The 20,000-nt window shown below is 38.1% G+C and overlaps 2 protein-coding genes across 3 annotated transcripts in view; one reads left to right on the forward strand and one right to left on the reverse strand.

Annotated features, from left to right (window-relative positions):
* LOC124162789 (Bardet-Biedl syndrome 7 protein homolog) overlaps nucleotides 1-1,959 on the reverse strand; it is a 33,168-nt gene extending 31,209 nt beyond the window's left edge. The window contains exon 1 of the mRNA XM_046539426.1: nucleotides 1,724-1,959. Within this exon, the coding sequence (XP_046395382.1) occupies nucleotides 1,724-1,825 (102 nt within the window). The 5' untranslated portion in view covers nucleotides 1,826-1,959. The remainder of the gene's footprint in view (nucleotides 1-1,723) is intronic.
* A 49-nt stretch (nucleotides 1,960-2,008) lies between these two features.
* LOC124162788 (myotubularin-related protein 6) overlaps nucleotides 2,009-20,000 on the forward strand; it is an 88,289-nt gene continuing 70,297 nt past the window's right edge. The window contains exon 1 of one of the 2 annotated variants that reach the window (XM_046539425.1): nucleotides 2,009-2,283. In XM_046539425.1, the coding sequence (XP_046395381.1) occupies nucleotides 2,260-2,283 (24 nt within the window). In that variant the 5' untranslated portion in view covers nucleotides 2,009-2,259. Of the gene's footprint in view, nucleotides 2,284-2,930; nucleotides 3,243-20,000 lie in introns of those variants that run through there. The other variant, XM_046539424.1, reaches the window with a different exon arrangement.

Below are 20,000 nucleotides of genomic sequence, written 5' to 3' on the forward strand. Positions count from 1 at the left end.
AGTAGAGGATTAAAAATTTTTTAAAGCACCTTTCAGTCGAAAAAAACTTCAATTGTCAGAGAAATATTTTGTAAGTTCATGACTTCTCCTTATTTTGTTTTCTTTTATGAAGGAAAGTATTTGTGTTTTTATATTTGGGTGGGGGGGGGGAGTCCAGACTCCCCCCTCACTACGCCATTGCCCCAAACCAGTAAATTAATTCACCACCTGTATGTTACCTTTGAATCACAGTCGCAATAATCTGACCTAGATTATTTTACTCCTGGGAAATTTTATTTCTAGAACATAGCTGAAAAATTTATTTGGGAATTCATTCAGAGGTGGACCTTATTTTGGTAGAGGTCCGTTTTCGGTGGTAACACTTTAGAATATATTTCAAAAATTTCATGTAGTTTGTACCCCATGAACGAAGAGTGATAGTAGAATAGAAGTATGTATTCGGCTATAATAGTTTTATTCAGGGCCGGCCTTAGGGCGGGGCGATCGGGGCGACCGCCCTGGGCCCTGCGTTCGTGGAAAAAAATTAAAATATACGATAGTTTTGAAAATGCAATTTCAACTATTACTGTATTGTTAAGTCCGCGCTAGACAAAAAATAATATTATGATAAAGGAATAATAATGCAGTAATTTTTATTGTGCAATACTTGGCCAGAGAGTGGTAGGGATTCACAATGCTCGAGTTTGTAGATGGGGTATAGAGTTTAATATTTTAAGTGAAGGGCCCAGCACTTCGAAGGTTCGCCCCTAGCCCCGCACCTGCTAGGGTCGGCCCTGGTTTTATTTATACATCACTGTCAAGAAACTGTTCCAAGTGAATGCAAATCATTACTTTACATAAGAGTTTAACTAGATAATGAATTTCTACATTTCTAGTAATGATATTTTTCCACTCAAATCAAGGAGATAACAGAAACCTATCCATAAGAGGGGAATACATGTAAGTATGTAGCAATTTCTTTGGCCTCAAGGGCAAACAATGCAGACCATGAACATGCCAGTGTGTGCATTTCATTAGACTGTTCCATTCTCAAAATATTATTCAAACGAATTTTACACTATGGAACCAACTAGATGTTTTCCTACGTTGCCTCAACTGACAACTTAGCTAATTAACTGTGATTGAACACCAATATAAAATTTAGCTTTTAGACTTTACCAAACGAATTTGTCTGGTAATATGCCGTAAAAGCTTCTGTAATTCGAAAACATGACGTTGAGCTAATATGAGGTGTACACAATAGGCAATCTTATCCCCTGGGATACCTACTCTGGAATGCCTTATGTTCAGATGTTTTCTTATTAAGTGAGCATAAAGAAAGGCTGCATTTAATATCGAGTAAAAGTGTAACCATGCACTTATTTTATCGATGAAGTTTAATTTGGGGAAGATTAAAATAATATTTTCTTGCTCTCATGAAACACTAACAGAATGCTCACTCCAAGGAACATTCATAATGATTGTGAATTTCATTTTTAACACCGATAAAATAAACAAGTGATTAAGGAAATAATAACTTCGTGCATAAAATTCATAATATTGCAATGTGAGACGCTTCAATGGTGATTACAGAGATGGTTGTGATGGTGAATATCTTGATAAGCTACAGTTCGTGACAATCAAACGTGGACAATTATTACTAATGCCATGCATTTTCTTCTTCAAATTAAGTGCAAATAATGTCCATTGCAACAAAATTGGAGAGCACACTCTTATCCGGTACCTTTTGCGTCTGTGACTCCCCTAAGTTCGGCAGTAGTCTCATTGTTTTCTTAGATGTGTTACCAGTTAGCGTGTAATTAGTTCTATATAAATTGAGCAGCATTTTCGAGAGATGATGTTAACTTATAAAGCCGCAATAAATATTCAGCGAAGTTATCACCCTAGAGTTAAACCGAGTGAACTTGTATAATTCTGATTTAAGTATTCATCAATGTAAACATCAAAACGTCAGACCATTTTGCCACCTGAGGCACGAAAATGAACAACTGAATAACGAAATGCGTCACCCATCAGTCACGTCACTTGCCTGTGATTGCCTTCCTGCGTTATCATTTATTAGTGTTTTGTCACCTATTTTGTTATTTTTGACATTCATAGTCGACATGAGTATAGTATTTTGTGAAAGTATTCGCAGAAGTACCTGAAGATACATTACTTGTTAATGTATGACGCCGTTTATTAGACTTTAAATGAAAAAAACACGGCAGCATTTGATGTACCACTTTGAAGTTTACGGCCTATCTATTTTTGACTGTTATGGATCTGATAAAAACTCCAAAGGTAAGTTTCCTTCTCATTATAGACACTATAGATTATTTAAACGCTATTATATATCATCTGAGTCTTGGGAGACTGACTCATCTCGTAATAATAGGTATATCAGCATCCTGCCTTATGTTTCCTTGTGTTGTGAGTACTACTTGTAATTATATCTGATTCTGGTGATATTTAAGTATGAAAATGCGCAGCGAAATCAATTTTTATGTTTTTGAGTCACTAGTTGCACCGTGAATGTGTTTGCTGCAATTATAATAACGGCTGAGAATTGTAAGTACTGCTCTACCGCGATGGTAAAATTTTAATTTTCTTCTAACATATGACTTACGTAAGAGTTTATCAGCGTTGTTACGTGTAAAATTGTTAATAATTTATGGAATGAATTTGTTTTTCCTGCGAGTGAAAACAATTGTTCATTTCCATGTTTCTTGATAATTACGTGTGTCGAACATCCGAATGCAAGATACGTAAACACTCATTCACCTAAGTTGATTTCACCCTGTCAATTTCATCAAATATTTTTCGTTAATTTGTGTAGAACACAAACGAATCGGGTTTCGAAGGGGTAACTTAAGGGGGTGGGGCACTCGCTCCCTGACATCTCACTGCGCCTGTGCCGCCCCACAACAACCCCGAATTGAAAGTGGTGATTGTCAGAGATGGTAGAATCAAGGGGACACCCCAGGCGGTTAAACGTGCTCGCTGCGGTGATGCATGTATGAATTGGAGGTGGATCATTAGCCGATTCTTTTTCGTTGTTGCGGGTTTGTTTATCAATACATGGACTGACAAGTTGCGGGTCAGCGTCAGATACATACTTTCGTGGACATCTCCAGTTGAGAATTATTCGGCATGGTGGCTTAACGCTACGCAAGAACATGTACGGAAGAATAAGATCTTGGATTTTGGATGACGGAGAAGATCCTGTCCCTATGTTTAGAGATCAGCCGCTACTGCGCAAGGTAAATTGCAACCTATAAAACCACTATCTACTCTTGAAAATACTTCTGTATTGCTGTTGAACATCGATTCGTGCTGTCTCCTATTTACAAATTTATGAGTGAAGATTCGTGTAGTGTGAGCTGCTTGATTGTCCACTTGGTCTTTGAGTGTGAATGAATGTACCGTGGCTGCAGTCGTTGTCATAGGAGAATTATTTCCATCTATCCGTGTCCCTTTGTTTGTGCCGTGCTATCCTTCCACTCCGCCATGCGTGCGGGCGCCTTTGCGGCGAGGACACGCACCGTGTAGGTTGATCGATGTTTCCGGATGGACCCCATCGGGTCATTGTCATCGCCAAAATGTGTACTCACATCTACGGCGTCCCTTTAACCTTTCCCTAGTTTTTGGGCAAGAGTCAGGAGTGCGGAACAAACGGGTGGTCGGGAGTTGCACTGTGAATCGATTTTCTCCACTCGCGCTATCTACTTCCCTTTTGCTCTTGAAACCCACCCCTTCCCTTCCCCCCTCGTACACCAAAAATATCCCCTTCCACCCCCCCATTCTACCGTACCCCGATCCACGAACCCCTCGGGGCGGCGTGCCGTGGTCATTCAATCACCCACTGACCTGCTGCAAATCATTACCCTTTGAATTAGGTCAATCAGCCTTCTTGCGACATGATAATGATGTGAATCTGTTTTCCATCCCGTTCCTTATCTCTTGCGTGCCGTGGTTCCTTATTTTTTTGTGCGAGCGTATACTCACATCGATCAACTGTATCGAACTCTTAAGTCTGACCTTGGGGTCCTGACGTGAAGCCTCTCATTGATATTTTATTCTCGGCTGTTCGGTACGGTTTCGAGCCTACCCGGATAGTATCTCTCTCTCTCTCTCTCTCTCTCGGAAGCGCCGTTATCAACTTCTCGTAAGGGTCATTTTGCTCCGTCTAGTCTACGATGAAGCTGAGTGCGAACCATGCATTTTGTGCGGTGGACCACTCCAGAGCGTCGAATTATTGATGTAGATATGGCACTGAATCGGTGGTTAGCCTTTGAATCTAGTTTTGATAAGTTACTACTCTCTTTCGGGCATTGAGGTCAAGTGCCTTGCCCTTTGAATATTTAAGGGTCATTGAGAGCAGATTAACAGCCGATGGTCCTCTTGTGGCGTGATTGAAATTATTTCCACCCATCCTTTTCTATACTCCAGCCAGTATTTGGGTCCGTGGGAATGGGTGCCGTTGTGAAACCATGAGGTTTCCGAGTTATCTATGCGACTATTAGAGTGAAAACGAAAGTAATTTTCACGAAGGTCTGTGTAGTAGCAAAGTCTTGCCTGAGTGGTTTCTAGTATTGGACGTTTATCATATGCTCTGTATTTGGCATTCCATCAAATGTGTAAATTCACTAACGCCAGAGTGAACGGGTTCGTGGATAGTGGGGCCACTCCACTTGCACAAATGCATGGGTAAAAATAGAACCTGTTCTAATTTGGTTCATGCAGTCGTACATGATGCGGTCCTTCAAAATTTATTCATGCCTCCACTCATCAATTCCTACTTGTATCATGTGAGCAGGCGTTAAGTGAGGGGAAGATCGGGTTGTAAATGTTGCTTAGCTTAGCAATGTTGCACTGATAAACAATTCAATACCGACCTAGTTTTCCATGTTTTGTGGTATCATCAATTGCATGCGTTGCTCCAATCCCCAAGTGGAAATTAAGTTGATCTTCCTAGGAAAGTTGCTCAGTGCTTTTCGTTATACTGGAATTATCCTCTGTAATTTCTGTTAAAAAGTACCACATGAATGTTTTGATGGGAACTCTCATATTGTCCCACATTAGTGGTCGGAACAAGTAGTCTTCATGGTTTATTCGGATTAGCTCGTGTCAGTGATGAATCCGGGGTCAAAATTGTCCTTATTAAATACATTTTGCCGCTTGTTGTTGAACTTCAGATTTATTTGCGCTATTTCGTCATTTAGGGATACAGGAATCCTACGCTATTCTGAGTAATCCAATTGGCTCTTCGTGCCTTTCTTTCGGCTTGGAAGTACACAGTCTAATGACTGTTGCTGCTTCTGTAAACGCTGTTACCCAAGTGCGAATAAATATCTGTTAAGGGGATCCAATGGCCTCGTTATTTTTTTATGGTGTAGTTGTCAGGGCTTGTGGGATAAAGAGGAAGGGCACTTAACCGCCTCACAATCGCTTAGCGACGGTAGTCCCATGGGAGCTGGCCGACCTTCTGCCTCTCAAATCCCATCCCAATTTATTTTGCCTCCGTTTGCCTTCCCTGGGGAGTGGCCCAGCTTCTAGCCACAACTCGCTCGTAGGAAAGTAGTATATGTGCGAGTAAGTGATTAAGATACCGCATCATTCCCGCTCGAACTGTGTATTTAGTGTTTTTGTCTAATGCATCGCTCTTGTAACACCCAGGTAGCACTAGTGAATGCGTTCGTATATACGTAGGATATTCTTAAATTCCATTGATAAGTTACCTCTTGGCGGATAATAATATATTTCCGATGCAAAATCCCCCTTTGCAGTAGATACCATATATTTTAGGGGATCGTAGCCAGGTAAACCAAGTATACACTGCATAATTGTGATGAATGGGTTGGTTATCATCTTGAAATTTTCGGATTATGTCCTGTGGACCGTTGTTAAAATTTAACTTTATCTCGAGTATGAAAATTCTGAAAATTTCTTGCCAGAAATAGAGTGGCTGGTGTAGTAATTTAATAAATGTTCCCCTTTTCCGTGTCCTGATTCTTAGGGGTTTAATAATATTTGTCGTAAGGAAGTGAATACGGAACACCTCCACTATTATGCCGTGCAATGCAAGACCGCCACATGTGGAATAGATATACTAGTTGCTTGCATTGTTAGCTCTCTACAACAAGGGCCGATATTCGGATTATTTCGGGGTAGAATTTATTTTATGGTTATTTTTATCTAATCTGTTCCATAGATGAACGCTCTCGTTTGAAAAGTATTCCTACTTGCGGGTTTTCTCTCCGCCCCTTTCCGAGTCGTAATTCATTCTCGTGGTAAATTATCTTACTTGGTGTGTCGTTAATTTCGTGATGATATTGATGTTGTACGCCTGTAATGTCTCTTCCTGGAACGTAATAATTGTGGCCCGCATTGCTGTACCCGTTTTAGGGTCGACCGTGGATCCACCCCCATCGGGCATTTCCCATGCCTTTATCCGGATAATATTTCTCTCTGGCTTGCCGCATAGGCTGGAGTTATATCCCTTCACTTAGTACTTGGCAAATTTTACAAAAAAATATCGACGTAGGAAATTCTGGATCATAAAAGTGCCGTTTCCGTTGGTATCTTAAATATTTTACGAGGTTGATAGGTATCACGCTGACACTGGTTGCACATTAAAACATAGATTTAATTCAATGAAGGATATTTTTACTCCTCAGAAATCAAGACCGTCCATATTGAACAGATTCTGTAGTGATTCCGTAAAAAATACATCGCAACAATATATATGACATCTTTTGTGTTGCGCCTGAAAATCAAGATTTAGGTTCTCAAAAAAATGAAATCCTTCGATAGGTACACACATTTCGAAGGGATACCTCAAAAATGTTGTAATAACAGCTGAATTTATGAATTTTGTTCGATAAATATTGATGGACTCTTTGATCAAGCCATTGCAGTTGCACAGTGCAATCCACTGTTGTGATAATATCAAAATCATCAGTCAACAATCCTACGATTGTTTTGACACAGCTCTTCATTCAATTCTCCTTTCACCTAATCTTTGCACACCTACGTATTTCTTTTCTCTCAAATCCTTCATTGCCTGTTTCTTGTATTGTATCCGATATATTGCTTTTCCGATCTTGCCATCCACATGTACCTCTACTATTGCCATAATTAGCTCATCACGACTCAGGGTATGGCCGATTAAGTTGTATCATCCTCTTCTTAAAGTTTTCATGACGCTCAAGTACTCTTCGTTGGACTAATATGTCAGACAAAATCGCTTACTTGTCAGAATATATAATGCGGTCAGAAGAATGGTACGTTTTCCATCGCGCTCGTACACTTTGCGGTTTTATGTACAGTTATCCTCGTTCTAGAGTTTACGCATTAAGTTTTACAAATGGAAGTGTAGTGTGAGAGAGTAATATAGAGATTCGTGGTTACGGCTTCAACCTATAGAGGCCCATTTCGCCGCGTTTAACGTGCGAAGTGTGACCTTCTTTCTTGATCCTTCGACGCTTGCGTTTTAAAGTCGGTCAACGTAGAGTGCGTTGCGAATCCGCTTCTGGTGGCGCTTCGAGGCAAGTGGGGTGACCTGGCGACGCCCCGGCGCCGAGAGAAATTTGAGGGAGGGGACCTCGCATGTCTGTCAATTGTTAAGTCGGCCGCTATGTGCGTCAGGGGGGTTGTTTTCCACCGAGTCGAGATAGCATTTTAAAAATTGAAGCGGAAAGAAAAATTGCCTATAATTTTACGATAAATTTAGGTCCCAAAGGGTCGATTTAATGTTTAAAATATTGCCAGTGGGATTAAGATAAAAAAATACCGTGGTAGCGCGCTTTTGAACAGCCCACGTTCACTGGGCACTCCTAGTTTCCCAGTTGGATCTCTTGGATTATCCAAGTCTTTACCCAGTATCATGGCTTTTCCTGTTTGCTATTTTTATCCCCTTTTATATGCTTTCCGTCGGTACTATTGCGGATCGTAACACTTGGTTTTCATTTACGGCGATTTTTATTTCGAAGTTTTTCGAGTCAGTATTTATATTTTCAAACTCATTTATTCATCTTTGTGTCATAAATATTTAATTTTTTTGCTTTTTGTCACCATTTTTAATCGGAATCATTCTGTCATCAATAATTTCTCATAACAAGGCTCGTTCTTCCCGCCGATCAGATCTTGTTTCGTTTTATTTGGTGACGAAATACTAATTTTAAAACATTAGCTAGCATTTTAAGATTTACGATGTGAGTAAATGAGTTCTCTTTGGACATTTTCCTGTATCTCATATATACTTTTCTAGCTTTTCGTCTACATTACGTCGGAATCACTATGTTATCAACAATGTCTCACTACAAGACACATACCTCCCCCTCGACGGGTTGTATTTTGCCTTTTTAGTGACGAAATACTAATTTTAAACCGAGGCTACCGTCTTGAATTTATCAGTGTGAGTAAATTAGACTTTATTTAGACATTTTCCTGTATCTCAAATGTAAAAAAATACTCATGAGAAAAAAGTGAGGTAAAGTTTTCAAGTATGAGATATAGGCAAATCTAACGCAGGGTCTACTTCATTTAGCCTGAAAGTTTGATTATGATTGCGTAAGTTTTAAGCGATAAATACGCCTCTTAAAAGAACGATCGAGTTTTAGGTATGCATCTTCTTAACTTTTTACTCCATCAGGCTTTTATCCGTTTTTCGTGATATTATTTTCTTGTTATTTTTTTTTTTCTAGGCTTCAGTTTCGTTCCGGGCTCATCCGTATTAATATTTTTTCAATGCATTAAGAGGGTTCTGAATTTTATTTTTTGCCCTTATGTGACTTTCTGTTTTTATATCGGTACATTTTCACTGAAATCTTTCAATTTCAGTGTTTTGCTTTGTTATATCCATCCTTTGCCATCGTGATGCATTGATGCTTCCATCATTTGACGTTTTGAATTGTTCCAAGTGTCAGGTTTTAACTCATATCGACATTTCTTTGTTTTTTCGCTGTTGTTGCATTAAAAAATTTAATCACATTATACTGTGAGATTTGAATTCCTTTCTCTTAACTTTGGGAGTAATTTTCAGGGAAATAGTATATTTTTTGTGTTGTGTCTGCCTTTTTGTGTGCTGCCTCTTCTCATTTAATTTTCAGTAACCACGTTGGAGGTATACGTTTAAAAAATGGAAAAAAGTTGTCGATTGCATCAGTAGTTGGTGTGAATACTTCATGTGTAATTTCTCCGTAGATAAACGCGTTTGTATTTGTTTTTAGCCCTAAGTATTTGTATCCCCTTGCGTAGAAGGACCTACATTTGTTTTTTTTCGTTGGAGAAGAAGGTCGTATAGGCAACCCACATCTTACTAGAGTGAAATGGGTTGCTTATTGCTCAAGGATACTTCAGTCCAATTTAATTAAATGCCGTGGGACTCGGGTTTATTAAAATCCGCTAATGCGTGATTAAGATCGTACAAGTGAAGATAAAATCGCATGGTGATTAAGTTAACGACATACCGAGCGGTGGACCTGGGGTTCAGTCTCCCGAGAGGAGAAAAACTCCCGAGACTTAATTTGATTAGGTTCTTCTCCGAGGACTGCAATTTGTACCTTAGTACACTGAATTATGTTTTTAATTTATTTAAGGGAGAGGTTTTTGACTCATTCTGAGTTAGTAACGAAAAAGATAGGAATTTCTGTGTGATTTTCAATACATTTCATGGTTAGAAGTGTAAACGGTTTTTGCGTTTCTGAAAGTTTTCCCTATCGCTATGACTATGTTGATAATGCGGATTTAGAGGTTATTGTCAATTCCCTGGAACCGATGTCGCATTATCGTACAGCATAAAAAAAGAATAACGTATAAAATTGATGTAAATGGATGCTTCCTGGCTTATGTTTTCGATAGGTGGTGACGATGCGTCATTTTTAGGCGAACGTATTACCCGTATTTTATCCTCCGAACGGGCCCAAATTGATGGGAACGTCCATCATCCCGTCTGATAAATCGGCAGTCACTTCAATTTTGGATCAATCCGAGGCAAATGCCCTTTTTCCTCAGCATAAATCAACCCTCCGCGTTTACCGTTCGTTGAAATATTCTGGCCCAGTAAAAACTTTTTTAAGTATCTGTTGCATTTCTGAGGGTGTTTTTTAAGGCCTGGTTACACGATGCATTTCACGTACAAGTTAATGTCTAAATGTATGAACGCGTGAATGAACACGGAAATGCATGCACCGTGTGATCATCCTATTTGTGCGAACGCATGAACGGAAAATAGAACCTGTTCTAATTTGGCCTATATGACTTAGTGAACTCAGTCATATAGGCCGACGTTTCGGAAGAAAACTTGTCTCCCATTTTCAAGGCGTGTTGCTCAATGAAAGTCCAATTTCACGCCTTGAAAATGGGAGACAAGTTTTCTTCCGAAATGTCGACCTATACGACTGAGTTAACCTGGTTGAAAACACGAGAAGAATTAGAATAATAATACAATTCACCAGAAGTAATTAAAATCGTTTATTATACGTATGGTGATGATAACGTGAAAATTGTACTATTTGTTCCTACAACCCATTTTATTTTTATCATCATCATAAACCAAGGATTCGTTCTGAAAAGCTTCTCGCTATATCACGCGAAAAACTGCATGATTATCATTATCGTAGTTTGAGCTTCACGAAATATTTTCCAATTTTTATTTTAAACGAGGTGCTATTCGTCATCTACCTACCGTATTGTGATTATCCTTGAACTTATGTTTGAACCGTGATTGTGTCTTTTAACCCGCCCCATGTATTGCTTATTTTCTATTCTAAATCCACGAATTGCTATCTATATGGCGCTATGGATGACTTACATCGTGTAAGGTTTTCCTTTTTCATTAGCTCGGAAAGAAGTAATCATAAAAAGGGTTGAAGGTGGAGATGAAATGCCATGAGATTGACATGGGAGCTTAATGGCGTAATTGCTGGCTTATGATGTCAATTTTATGAATTTTAGACACTAGAATGAAATACTTCGGTGGGCTATTTTTTTCATTATAGTCAACTTAATGTTTTCAACAAATGTTGTCCACGCTAGGCAAGTAATGTTTCCGGCTTACAGAAATCTGGCTAGTTTCCATACGATGTAGATTTCCTTATGTAAAACTCCGTACAAACGCAAACAGTTCAGTAATACTTTGCGGGGAGAATAAAATCATGTGCCACATTTCATCAAAGATTAACTTCACGTAATTGTGTCACCGTTATCTGCTGGGATAGAAAAACCTCTCTAGGGTTGAGGTTTGTTTTTTTCTGTCGCGATACTTCTTGGAAATAGAATCTTTATGTATAGATGATTAAATAATGCTTTTTCAAAGTTTATTCTTTCCAGTTTATTTCGTACGCTACACGTGTCACAGGTGTCTCTCTGAGGTGGATAATCTCTGTATAAGCTCTAGATTTGGCTTAAAGAAGGTTGTTGCTTTTTTCTGAACGGAGGCTATTAACTTGAGGTCCTATCCCGTTAGATCAAGCTTTGATTAAGTCGGCTTCAAACGTATAGCCTCGAATAGCTCACGAATTTCCTGTACCCCCCTGTCCGCCAATCCTGAGTCATACCGATTTCAGTCGCTATTGGCTGCCCTTCCAATCGAATGGGAAGTGAAGCGATTTCCGCTGATCTTGATGAATGATGACATCATTGCCGAGAATAGTCTAATTGGACCATTCGGAGTTTTTTTCGTTTAGACTAGTCAATTTCGTTTGTATTGAATGTTATCGCGTGTAATCTGGGAGTATAAGTATTTAGGAAAAGTTTTTTGCCACCATTATCTGTCTATGAGAGGAAAACCTGTTTCCTTTCTGATAAATTCGCTTGTGAAATTCAAACATGTCGAGTCCTGTTCTTCTTTTCACTGACAAATTCGGCGTCGAAATCCCAATGAAGCCTTCTGCGGGTTAATTTGAATTAAGATAGATCTTCCGGGATCTTCTCCGCGTTGGAAATATGGACCGACGCGACGCGGAGTAAATCTCGGAATATCTACGTATTAATTCAGAGACTAGATTCTACAGCTTGACGCAAGCGCAAGCTATAATTTCATACCCTGTGATGTCTCCATAGTTTTACCTTTCCCGCTATCTCAGAGACGGAAGGGTGTAGACATAGAGGTGAATTTCATGGCCCTTGTTAGGAATGAAGTACAAGGGGGTAAGTGTAAAGATATGGGGAATTTTCAGCTGGATAGTTAATCAAAACTTTCCAAATGCTTTTACTACGGATTTTCTCATGCGCCACCATTTTGGTGACCAGAACCAATCACACCCGAGGCTGGAGATCTTACAGTATACGTCTCCGTCTTGTACGGTGAAAATATCGACATATTTGAATTTTCCAGTCGTGAATCACACGTAATACCAGCAATTTCTTTACAATCAATGATTTCTATTTGGAAGAGTTTTCGAATAATCCCTGCCAGATAGGATGCAAGGAACGATGCAGCTAATGTCAATTATGTGGAGGCTTCATATAATAAAATTTGTACTGCGGTTTCGTCCCACAAATCATATTCTGATTTTTTTACGGAAGTTTTGGAATAATATTGAAAATATCCGTGATAAAATTATTTAATCAATAGCCAATCTAAGAGAAAAAATATTTTACTGTGATTGGACTTGTCATTTATTTTTAAGCATATTATTTGGATTATCGCCATTAACAATTTTTAGGCATCGAATTCTACCAAAAATATACGTTCTTGAAGTTAATGAAAGAAAATTTTTGAGCGGAAATATATAAATAAATTTTACTTAATGACAATGCTAACGGCATCCAAACCATTTTCGTCGTTAAACTTATTTGGGAAATGTTGCATGTCTATTGCATTTAAATGATCCATGAATTACCCATCTCTGAATTCCCTTGCCCTCCAGTTACTATGGGCCTTTAAAGGCATTTGAGGCAATATTATTCAATAATATTAGTGAGAATCCTCTACTTTAGTAAATTGGATGTAAGAATTGTATCCGAAGACTTCTCGTATTCTGGCTTTAATCTAATATATCACAGCGCAAATGCCTAATTAAATCTAATTAAAGTCAATTGTGTTGGAATCTTAGCTAGCATTTTTAATTTAAAACGTTTTCTAAACGCGTTGTAATAATTACTATTAAATGAATGAATGGAAGCATATTCGTTGCACGCAATCTTACTATCTCTGATAATGCTCTACTTTAAAAGCGATGATATGAATATTATTTCAGAAAGTGTCTGGTATTCGCGCATTGACCTATAATGCGATCTCATCATTAAATAATTATAGAACTTGCCTCTGGCTCTCTATTCTGAATTATAATGAAGAAGTTCCTTAATTTTTCTCCAGACGCTATTGAAGTTAATTCGTTCATTTACATGAAATTCCCTTTTGCTGTACCATGCTGGAGAGGAAGATGGTCTAATGTTAAGCACTCGTATTAATTGCTGAATAATTCTCTGCGTAATACTCAACGGCTGCTGCTCATTTAGAGAGGAAATACTACTCAATGTTTCCCCTGAGGGACACGGCGTAAAATGTCCGACCTTTTCGACTACTCGAGCCAATTTTTTTCACCTCACGGAGACCTCTGGAGGGGTTCCCCTCGACATTAATGGAGTGGACGTGCCTGCCGTGCTTGCATTAAAAAGGTCTGCCGCGCCGCCCGGAAATTACGCAACCAGTCCCTGCGGAAACTTTCCTGTTTATTTTCGCGCGAAAGCACCTCGCTCTCAGGGTGGTCGCGTATTTCATGCCTTTAAAGGGTACTAGCGCGAGAAATATCTGACTGTGCCTTTTGCTTCTCGGTTATTCTTGAGTGATCGTAATTTTAGGCTGCTCTGAATGTAATTCTTGTCCATCATTAGAAGAGAAATATTAAGAAGATAGGATCGCGCTATTTTCATTCGAACGGTCGATATCAAAGACCCAACACAGCTCTCGGGAAATATCTTATGTGGAAATTTGAGGAAGATCAGACTGTTGTACTTCCAAGGATTCTGACATTTAGTACGTTATGCAATGCTTATCATACCCATTGTTCTAAACACGAAGTTTCTTTATCTTTTAACTTACGAGACAGGGCCCTTGAGAACGGGGAGATAATGTCATAGTTGTACCCCTTCAAAGTGAACCCCTCCCCGAAATACTTTATCTCCTCCAAACCACCCCCTCCCCGCATTTTTTTCTGTAGCTTTGCTATTTCACGTGGAGTATCTTAGGCTATTTTATTTGCATTTAAAACACGTTTATATATTCTTTGCTAAGTTATCTTCATAATTCATAGCGCTGTGGTGTAACTATCTTTTTAACAGCTTCAAAGAATTCGTGCCCTAGAATTTTTTTCTTGTGCAAATGATGCCCTTTCATGATAAATTCTCTATAGGTTGAGTCAGTAAACGGCCTTTATCATTGAAATTATTTTTATAGAAGTTATCATTCTTTCCATTGCATTACGGCTTCTTCTTTTTGGTTATTAAGGTATTTCTGGATAAATGCCACTATTGAGGGCGTTTTAACTGTAGTTATTTCATATTATCTTTTCAAATTTGGTCATGTTCTTATTAAGGCGGGCTTATTACCCTAGTATATTCTGCTCGTCTTTATTCGATGTAACGTGGTCTGGGTAAGCAATGAGTCGATGAATATTCTCCTTTTTCCGTTTCTAATTAATATTTTAAGTGAGTGGCTATTTAAATAAATGACCGATTATTCCTTTTAATTGGAAAATAGGTTTAAGTTTACATACGTTTACTATACTTTGTTTGCAAAATGTATAGGTTGATAACTTTTCTCTCGATGAATCAGTGAAATTTTTTCCCAGCTTTATTCTTTGTTGCATTAATGTTTCCAATACAATCCGTATATTAGTATTAGATTCTTTAATTATCAAGGTAAATATCAAAATGTATCTAGTAATTATTTTTACGCAATTGAATTGGATACGATGCACTTGATTTTTTCATTCATCCTGTAGCTATTTAATAGCTTGTTTAGGAAATTGGTGGTTATACAGGCTTATTCGTGAACTGTGTGTTCAGTCCCGTTGACAATTGGTGACTTCGTCGTCGTACTCGCATCCTTCGTTATGATTGTACCTTCATCTAAATAAAATTATTAATAAGTTATCTACTTATTATTCACTATTATATAAGTGTGTCTTCTCTAAAGAAATAATTATCTTCCGTTCTTTGCCTCGAAGAGATCCATTTCGCTAATTAGGTAACCGTATTATGAGTATCCCAGACCACGAGCTGTACGAACGACCTGATTTGTCCGACTCTTCGCCTCAATTCAAATCTCACGTCCGTCCGTGGCCGCGTTCTCACTTTGAAATGTTCGGTGGGTTTTTATTAAACTTTGATAAACTCCTAAGAGCGAACTTATGCGCTGAAATATCCGTGAGGGAAACAAATGGCACAGTCAGACCGGAGATTTTATTTTATCCCCCACCGAGGCTTCCGCGGAAGAAAAGGTCCCTTTCCTCACTTGCACGTATGTTGACCCACTTTCCAGCTCTCGCCCCGAATCCCACTGCATTCGCATTCTCGTGGTGAAAAATGCAACGCTTGACATGAATTTGAAGGAGCAATTAAACGGGACCGGGGAAAAAGTTTGGCCCTGTGTTTCACGGCGGAGGACGTGACCTTAGTGAATTTGGGGCATTGTTACTCCTTTGTCGTCGCCTCTCATAATCACGTACTGGGGAACTGGGGAGATTGTAGAATAAACCATTGATTGCGGTAAAATCTTTCGTTTAAAAATAAATCTGCATCGCCAGTATTACAACAGAGGATTCTCGAGGATTCTGCTAAATCTCTTGTCACGTAACGCCCACTTTAGTGGTTTTATGAGTCTCCACTCTAGGCGTTGGCGGCAGAGCGATCCGAATGTTTGGATGGAAATCTGTAATTATGGCTGTAAATCGAAATTAATATTCGTGTTGTTATATTCTATCAAATTCCAATGTAATTCCTCCAAAGTGGAAGTACTTTCCTGCGAATATTTTGAGTAAATGTTTTCCATTCAACCGATTCAGGCGAGATATTGAGAGCGTTCGTCGTGTGATGATAATAATAATAGTAATAACTCTAGCATTTTTCCAAAACTATAATTGTGAAGAAGGACAATTTTTATTTTTATTTTATTATAAAATAATGGGTCACTGCACTTTGGGCGCTTCTGAAGATTATTGTGCGTCATGACTATCGTCATGAACGAAGCTTCTTTGGGCGGACTTGGGCCTCGTGCAATCCTAATAAATATAGTAATATAAACTGTATGGTAATCCCCTTATTCAGTGTGTACGAGGTAAATTGACGTTGACGCTGTTTCTCCAGAGGAGTCCGCTCCTAAGATCTGGATTTATGTTGCCGCTGTGGCGCATTTTAATCGATTTTAAAAAATGACCAGAGAGCGGGGATGGGTGCAGTGCAATTCACTTAAAAATTATATTATCATCCTTTACATCTTGCTTTTATTAATAAAGTCAACAAACTCAAGGTTAGTCATTGAGTTCGTTCGGATTTGATATAAAATTGCTTCCTTATTCTCGCGCCAGAGTTCAAATAATCTGTTCTCTAAATATTTACTCTAAAATATTTTATCTCTTAGCATCACTGTAAATGTTAGCTTAGTTGGATATTATCTTAATTTCATTCAGTTGTGTAGCAATTCTCCATCCGCAATGTCTGTGCTGACTGAAATTTTATTCAATCATTCTATATCATGCTAACTTGCTGCTATATTTGTTAAGAGAGTATTACTATTTTTTCACTCGCATTTTAATCGGCTTTCAAAAATGCCCTCGGCGCAGTGATACGCATAATGTGAGCCTTTTTTCCAATATTTTGCAGTATGGTCTTTGCGAATGGAATAGCAAAAAGAGTTATGAATTTGATGAATTACGTCATCATGAATGTAAATTTCTGTTAGCACCCCTAATCATACCACATTTACCCGTGAAATTCGGATCGCTTTGTCTGTCACCGACGCGAGTGGCGACTTTTGAAAACGCTTTTTAATGTGCGGTGGATGTCAACACTTTAAGAGGCCGACTTGAGGACCCTCTTTTGTAAATATTCGTGATTTTCGTCTTATCGGTCGCGCGACGCATCTTTTGAGTGTTCCTTTGGAGTTGGGTGGAGCGGCCGAATTGTGGAAGGGGGTGGTATTTGTCGATCCCCCTCCCCTTCTCCCCCTTCCCCTCTTCGCGTCGCTACAGGTGCAATGTCTTGCGGATGGGTCCTTCGACCCCCTTTGTACTTGCGACAGTTTTATCTGAAGGTCACCTTCGCGTTTTCGCACGTTGCTCCTCACAAAATGGTGTTAATTATTTCTTCTTTTCGCTTCATCTTCAGATCTCAGTGAGATTCCAGACCACCTGTATCACTTTCATCTATAATCGCAATGGAACATTGCTTGTGACCCGTATAATAATTTAATTCCAGAATTAGATTTAAGAGTGAGAAAACGTTTAGTACATCATATTAATTTTGTGCTATACTTTTTACCGCTCAGTCATAAACAAATATTAAAAATTCACGTAATTTTCCGCCTTTTAGAAAAGTTTTATTCATTATTAAGCTCCAATATAATTCCCTATTCGCTTGTTGGGAATAAGGGATAGTATTGATTAGTAAGTTGGATCGAAAAATTCTATTGCTGCAAATCATTTCCCGAGGAGTGCCATACCTAATCTTTTGCCAAGACTTGTTGGTACACAAAATATTTTTGCAGCAGGTTGAGGCTTTCCACTCTAACCTAACCTAATAATGGGTTGTTACGTAAATTTTCAGACATTATTGATTTTTTCTGTTTCCTTCCATTTCGGCAGAAATAAAATTAATTGTTACTAATTTCTTCTCCTGGAATAGTAATAACGGTTCAATAAATACGTTTCACTCAATATTTATTGAATAAAAAGCGTGCAAATTTTATTTTAGCTTTATTTATGGCGGTTTTGTACTCATTTTTAAGCAGTTTGTACATTTTATCGAAAAATTTCAAAACTCCATATATTCATCATAATTTTCTGCTTCCTTTGCATACATTTGTTATTATGTGTGCTTTCACAGTACGATATTGGTATTAAAATCCATGAATTATGGGAAAAACGTCAATAGAAAATGTAAGGCCACTTTTTTATGCTTTACAAAATTAAATGGACGCATTTCCTTTTGTGGTGTTGCTTGTCTAATGATACTTACACAATTACATATCAATAGATCTGCAAGTCCACCAATTTTTCTGACAGGAACCATCTCCTGACATTCATAGTGTGAGTGTGGAATGAACTCTATACTTGGTTCAATGCTTAAATGCTTACAGTTGGTATATTTGATATGGTTATTTTTAAAAAGATGCTTCGACTGTCTTGTAACTGCATGAGTGATACACGAATTAATTTTTCAATCAATTATTCTGCTAACATAAAAAGTGATAAATTATATTCCTAATTGTTGCCCAAAATTCATTGCTTTCCAAAAATAGGGCGACGTAGGTATGTCAACACAGTGCGTAGTGCTCTTGGTTGTTTGATTGGTAGGTGTTTGTGACGTTAACAACTAAACAATTATTTTTCCGTGGAAATAATTTTTATGAACATCGATATGGGCGACAAAATCCAATGAAAACCCCCTTTTATATTTGTTTTCAAACGATATAATTTGCGTAAAAATATATTTTTTATCCTGAGTATGGGCGTTGAACTTTATTTTATTCGGAGAAATATTTTGGCATATTTTCGTGCTCTTAGTTTTTTATATAATGCACTAAATAAGTATTTTGTAATATAAATTATAAAATATTTATAATTTGATCGTTTTTTACAGTTATTATAATTTTATTTTTTTACTATGATTTCTAAATTTCATAGTTCGTAACATTTTCTTCGTTTACATTTGTTTTAAATTTTATATATTTTTTAGTTCTCAAAAAACGTCTTGATTGCTTAATAACAATTTTCTGCAAAAAATATCATACGCATGGTGTTCACTACAGCATTTTGTCTTATATCTTATCCTGTTGAGGCGAAAAATAAGAATATTCTGTATCTTCCCGGTAGGTAAAAACGTATGCTTCGCCATTGATTATAGAGAGAAATTCTTGGGGGAAAATCTAGGTGGCTGATGAAGTATTGGAATGGATGGATATCGGTCAGCTATATTTTTCTTTTCCGTATCGTTCAATTGAATTGCGGTCATGAAGTTTATATCATACGCGCTCTTCGGTAGGCTTTCGTCACGTATATAATTTGAACGGCATGCCTTTGAAAGACTGCTTCGATTTACTAGGCCACCTTTTATTTCCTCTGCGTTTGTAGTGAACGGTATCCACAAAACCTGTCGTTCATCTCTCCGTGCTAAATTCGCTGAAGTCTCTCACGTTCTTTTTTTATTTTAAGGGATATTCTCTTCATACGCTCCTGGCATTTCCCCGAACCCGATTTCCAATTGAATCTGAAATGTAAGGCGTTTTTACGTTGTTTTTTTCTGTTTTCAGGACGATAGACTGAATCTTTCCCTCTCCAGTTAACATCGATAATTTGGTGTTATGCAAATCCTCCCATTCAGGTCGCTATGGGATCGATTACTATACGAGGGAACTCTTCTTATCTTGATTAGAACGCCAAAATTTGTATGGAGCTGGAAATTATGCCGAAAGAATCGAGGTGATAAGAAGCTATTACGTCCATCGCTCACGCTTCAATATATATTTTTTATACTTTTATACCAATTTTAGTTCCAAATGTATAACTAATGGGATATTCGGGCATGTTTTCTTTGGACTGATACAAAATTTACGGATAAAAGTAGTGATTCCCGTAAAATATGTGTATTCGATACCAAATATGATAATACCCTTCGACTGACCGAAGGATATGACCATCATGCAAATTGAAGTCGAAGCAATATTCGGAACGAGGTGGTTAATAGTAAATTACCATACGTAATGTAATATTTCGGTATAAAATAGTGCGCATAGTGATGCGTTTTGTGTAAGTAAGGTAATCTAAGTGTTATTAGCGCTATTTAAAGTGTGCGTT

Source organism: Ischnura elegans, chromosome 7 (genome assembly GCF_921293095.1).
Source record: "Ischnura elegans chromosome 7, ioIscEleg1.1, whole genome shotgun sequence".
NCBI lineage: Eukaryota > Metazoa > Arthropoda > Insecta > Odonata > Coenagrionidae > Ischnura > Ischnura elegans.